Raw genomic sequence first — 5,807 nt, forward strand, 5'->3', positions numbered from 1 at the left:
AGTGGTAGAAGTGATGTCTTTGGGGGGAATCGTTCAGCTCTGGTGGAGCTTTTTGTTTTTGCCAGCGTTTCTTTGAGAGGAACTGTACTGCTTCATCTATCCTGCACTCCCTCATGCTGGCTGTGTTACCTCAGGGTGTTTGTGGGAAATAAAAAAAAAATAATTAAAAAGTCATATAGCAAAGGCTAAGAAAGCACGCAGACCTCGGGCCACGGTCCATCTCGACATGCCAGTTTGGACTCCTCTTCGACAAGCGGCTAAGGTCAGCTCCGCCCGCGGGGTTCGGTCATCGCTCCATCACCGCTTCTCCTCCAGAACAACAATCTGAAAACTTGGCCTGACTTAAAAATATTTCAGCTCCCTGTCTCTCTCTCTCTCACGTATACATTTATTTTCTGAACTTCCTTCAGTATATGCTGCTGTCTCAAAGTAAAGAAAAATACTCAGTAATCTACTCACATCTTGTTTCTTTTACAACCTCTTGCCGCCATTGATCACTCCGTTCCCTTATGTTCCGTCATTAATCATTTCATTGATTGGCTCACTTGTTAGAGAGCTTTGGCTTTCACCCTTGCACTACTAGCAGGCTGAGATATCGACGCCCTGTACGAGTTTTTCTCCAGTTGCACACATTCAAAATCACTCCAGATTAGACTTCAAGGCAAAAATGTTAAACGTTGTACGGCTGTTATTTATCCACATGTTAAGGGCGCTGAGTTTACTCGTTCTAAGGAGTACTTAAAACATTGGAGAATGTCTTCTGTGGTTCTGGAGGGAGCCTGATGATGTCTAATGAAAGTTGAATTATTAAAATTAGCAGTAGCTAAGGTACTGATTTTGAAGCATGACCCGCATTAGGGACTTAAATTCATAATATCTCAGTGACAGGCGGCAACATCCGGTTCCCGATGAGAAAGTGCCTTAAACCTGCATTCTCTCTAATGTCCATCAGGGGGCGACTCCTCAGGTTGTATAGAAGTCTAGTCTAAAATGACTCTACTTCTCTCTTGATTTATTCCCTCAGTAAACATTGTAAACATGAGTTTATGGTCTCAATCTCTAGTTTACAGTCTTCTTCAATACAGCGTGATGTTCATTTAGTACATTATGGTCCATTTAGAGTCAAACAGACCATAAAGCAGGGGATGCTTTAGGGGCGGGGCTACACAGTGATTGACAGGTCGATGCTGCTACCAGAGCCGTATACGGCGTCTCTACGTCACCACTTGCTTAGGTTTAAGAAAAACGTCATGATTGGGTTTGAAATAACTACGTAAAATAGAAAGAAAACACAAACATCACTACTGTTACTAAGTACGTTACTAAATGGTCACAAGAAGCCCACATTTGCCTGTGTGGTTTTGCTATTCTTTCCATTTCTTCACCATATTTTAAAAAAAGGTACACCTTGCTTAGAAACAACTACCTGGTCATCATTTTTATATCTAGTAGCAAACAGCAAAACACTAAAGTAAATCATAATATGATCATTTTCTCAATGAGATTCCCTTCAACCCACTCATGCTGACGCCACACTATACCTGAATTAGATTCTGTCCACACTGAAGCAGATCACGTTAGGATAAAACTGGTACGTTGCCAAGTCACAACACTGTAGGTAATTAGCAGCTTTTCTTGTTAATGAGCGAGTTCTCCGTCATCAGCAGGGGCCTCAGGTGTTTCCACGTCTCTGGATTAATTCAATGTTACTCCAACAAGCCGCGGACTCAGAAGCTGCTCCCGCTTTTGGCTAAAAACAAGCCTTTTCTAAATTGTATCATAGAAACTATTAGTGTCTGCGGTGGGCTTCAGGGTTAGAGAGCGGACATATTATTCTTCTCATTTCTCTGCAAAGATGTTCATCAGTTCTGCCTGTTTGGATTCTAGTTTTCTGAATTTCTTTTATGGAAAACTCCTCAGTTGGTTTGACTTTTGTCCAAAGTGAAAGAATGATTAATATCATTGTTGAGCGCTCGTATTAAGTCTTCTTCAAGCCAAAGCACACAATAAAGGCTGCTAGCAGGTCCTGTTTAACCTGTATCACAGGGACAATCAGACAGTATGTCAGAATGTCTTAGTATGGAGGTAATATAGTGTGTAAAGACAATTAATACTGTACACGGGTGTTAAAGAAATTCAGGGAAAATACGCTTGTTGGCTGATACTAATCTCACATCTGCTTAAATATGAACCTGCCGCTCGGAGGTCATTAGCTTAGCTTAGCATAAAGACTGGAAACGTGTGCAAACAGCTACCGTGACTAAAAGGCAAACCGATTTTAAAAACACCAGTACCTCTGAAGCTCACTTAGAAACATGTTATATCTTGTTTGTTTAATGTGTAGAAAAACCAAAGAGTAAGGGGATTGTGTGCTAAACTACAGCTGTTTCCCCGTTTCAAGCCTTTATGCTAAGCTAAGCTAACAATTACCTGACAGTAGCTATATATTTAAAGGTGCAATATAAGGGATTCAGAGCATTAATATAGCAGCAAACAGCTATTGTCTAAAGTTATAGTGGAGTAATGTCTACCTTAAGATTGAGGTTACTCTCCCTCTTTGTGTGTTGTTGTCAGAGATTCTCCCTACTTTGTTTACGACGCCAGGTAGGCTTTTAGTGCATGTTAGCGCACGTGAGCGTGCACCACTTGCTAGCTAATGGCCGCTGCTCCGCACTGCTCTCACGAGGCGTTTTACAACTGACAACGCCGTCCTCAAGGACACCTTTGTCAGCACGTTAGCGACGTTAGCACCGTTAGCTGCAAGCCGCCATGTTGAGAGCCGTTGAGAGGCAATGAAAATGCTCCTAGTCTTGTATTCTTCGCCTTTACTGGACACAAGAGTGGCATAAATCCTCTCACCTAAACATTAGGCTACTAATCGAATAAACATATTTAACAAAATGTCAAAAAGTGGCAGCAGCATCACACATAAGGGCCTGTTGCAAGAATGGCTAAGATTTAGCATACTAAGCTGTTTCTAAATTTAGTGTCGCCTTATTGAGAGAGCCACTGATCAGCAGGCCCTTTTAGTGGGGCTTTCGGAAACACTGCAAACTCTTTATTTTCATTTCCACCTGTCCAAAAAAGAGGTGAGGCCTGCTCTTTTTCTTATCGGACAAACTCCCGTCCTCAGCATGAAAACTTGGACAGCGGGACTATCGAATTTCAGGGGTCAGTGGTCGGGACAGAAAAGAGAAACAGTCGGTGGGACATTTAATCTCTCAATCGGCCTTTATGACTTTAAAGGCACGCCGCTATCTCGCCGCTTCATCTACAGACAATTTTCTTCTGCACTGCCTCGTGACATTTCATCCGTGTTGGCAAACTGTTGGAGGTGTTAACAGCTACAGAACGGGGCCGATTGAAATGTGTGATTTTGATTAAAGACAGCTGAGATATAAAAAAAAAGAGGACACATTTAAAACATAATGTAACGTGTGAAAAGAAGACAGAAACCTCCCAAAAGTGACACCTGTTTATTTCAGCGCCAAGTCCCACAGACAGATGTAGGACAGACGATGGGCTTCTTTTAAAAGGATGGACAGCTGGACACGTCTCCGGGGAAACTCCCGCAGTACGTGTTTTCATCCGTTTTACACGCGATGCACTTGCAGTTTCTGGCCACAGGGTAGGTGACGCCCTCCGGACATCCGTCAATGTGCATCACCTCATAGGACCAGTCCCCGTTACACGTTTTCTGTTCAGTCGGGTGCACAAGGCTGATGTAGGTCGAGTCCTGTCACGACAGTAAATGTTTAAAACACGACGAATTCCACGAGCACGTGATTGGTGACGACACGAAAAGGAACTTTAACAACAGGGTATTTGAAGTTTGAAATACCTTTTGGGGACACTGCCCTTCGCACGTGGTGGTGAGGATGGACTCGGTTCTGCCACAGCTCTCCACGGAGATGCGGCGGTTGGTCAGATGACAGCTGGAGCTGCAGCTCGGCCCCGCCCCCGTCCTCGCCCCAGCCAGCGCCAGCACCGCTGCCATGATTACCAGTTGCATCCTCTGCCCGGGTGCAGCGCAGACGCCTGCCACAAGAGGGGGAACAGCTCTGGCGTCAGACACTTTAATTAAACCGCTGTCAGAAGATCCGTGAGGATTGGCGATGAAATCCTCCGAGAGCTCGTGAGTTAACGGACCAGATCGTTATGTTTTTGTGTCGCCGTGAAATTTGCATCTATTTGAAATATTTCTGCAGTTTCAAGGAAAAAATGACATCATCTCTGGTTAATATATAACACCATGCGGAGCAGCTAGGCTTTTTAAATCATTGTTTAAAACTGTTTGTGTATATATATACATACATGTGTATATATACATAGACATACATATACTGCATATATAGACACATACAAACACATATACACATGCATATACATATAAACATATATACACATCTATATACATATATACAGATATATATGTATATACATACAGTATATGTATTATATGTAAATGAATCATCACCCTGTAGACTTTCTATCAGAACTTAAAGGGTTAGCTCACCTGAAGTATATCTTAGCCTTTACATAAATCTGCTTTTATTTGTCCAGGCTATAAGAATATTCGTTCAAACCAATACTAATGTCATTTTGTTTGTGGTGCTCAAAGCGTTGTTTTCGCAGAAAAGCAAAGTATATTAAAGCTTCAAATCAGTTGCATAATTGTCATTATTCAAAGGTGTGAATCAGTTTGCGTACCTGTAGAGCTCCGTTGTTGCTTCAAACCTCGTCTTGTTTCTTCTGAGACTCTCTCAACATCTGTAGCCGTCAACCCGTGGCTGTCCTCACCGCTGCTTAAATAGTGCTGCTCATAAACCCCTTTAATCTGTTCAACCTTGGGCTCGGTGATATTTTTTCCCACCTGTTCAGACCGAAGAGCACATCTTTCCCTCAACAGTTCGGGGGATTGCCCGCCGCTCAAGGCCTTTTCGTTCCACGCGAGGAGGAGGGAGTCGCTATCTGCAGACATCTTGTTTGGATTACGCGAGTGAAAGGATTAGATGAACCACAGAAAGATAAACACAAAATCTGCCCCCACAGTGAGATGGAAAACCCTGGTAGCAGCGTCAGTAAATCACTTGCCGTGCTCCATCTTCAAATTTCCACGGTACTAATGGCAGAATACATGAATGACTTCTGAGGATGGAAGGAGTTCTACTCCTCAAAACCACCTAAAGACGCTATTTTGTTACGTAACTTCAAATCATGGGACGCAAAAGTCAAAAAGAAAGTTCTCCCCCCCACAGTGGCTTTAAGTATTTTTTCTATGCATGATCCCAAAACTGCAGGGAACCTCGTCGGTGCTCTCAATCTGTATTTAATCTACAACTTCAAAATGTCCTCAAAAGATTATTAAATTCAGTCACTTGGATTCAGAAGTTTTCAAATAATTTACAAAAAAAAAAAAGGAGCAATTTTGCGCTGAATCATGATTATCAACAGGTAAGAAGCTCTGCATTAAAGTACAGGTAATCAGCAAAGTGTACTTAAAGTATTACAAATAAAAGTACTCCAGCTTTTAGAGTGTTATATTACCGTATGCAGTACTGGATCATTATCACTCGTGTTGGTTAAAGTGCAGCTATAATGGTCGAAACTGTTGGGTTAGTTTAAACGGAAAGATTTGTTAAGACGATCAAATGATTGGTCCGTAAACTCAGAATCTACTTTAAGTAGAAAGTAACGTACAATACTCCAGTATAGTACAAGCACCTTACAAAGTGTACATAAGTGCAGCCCTAGCTGGAGTGAATGTACTTAGTACTTTCTGTTGGTTTCAAACTTGCTGAATCAGC

General features: G+C 42.2%; 1 protein-coding gene across 1 annotated transcript; it reads right to left on the minus strand.

The window, feature by feature from the left end:
* Positions 1-3,480: 3,480 nt before the first annotated feature.
* Positions 3,481-4,963, minus strand: LOC137882155 (gonadotropin subunit beta-1-like). The gene is made up of 3 exons (XM_068724304.1): positions 4,711-4,963; positions 3,842-4,038; positions 3,481-3,736 (listed from the first exon to the last, which is right to left on the minus strand). The coding sequence occupies exons 2-3, from the start codon at positions 4,010-4,012 to the stop codon at positions 3,530-3,532; spliced, it is 378 nt and encodes a 125-aa protein (XP_068580405.1). The 5' UTR covers positions 4,013-4,038; positions 4,711-4,963; the 3' UTR covers positions 3,481-3,529.
* Between the last annotated feature and the right edge of the window lie 844 nt (positions 4,964-5,807).

This window comes from Cebidichthys violaceus, unplaced genomic scaffold (assembly GCF_023349555.1).
Source record: "Cebidichthys violaceus isolate CVI_PGR_0920_01 unplaced genomic scaffold, fCebVio1.0.p SCAF_30, whole genome shotgun sequence".
Classification (NCBI taxonomy): Eukaryota; Metazoa; Chordata; class Actinopteri; order Perciformes; family Stichaeidae; genus Cebidichthys; species Cebidichthys violaceus.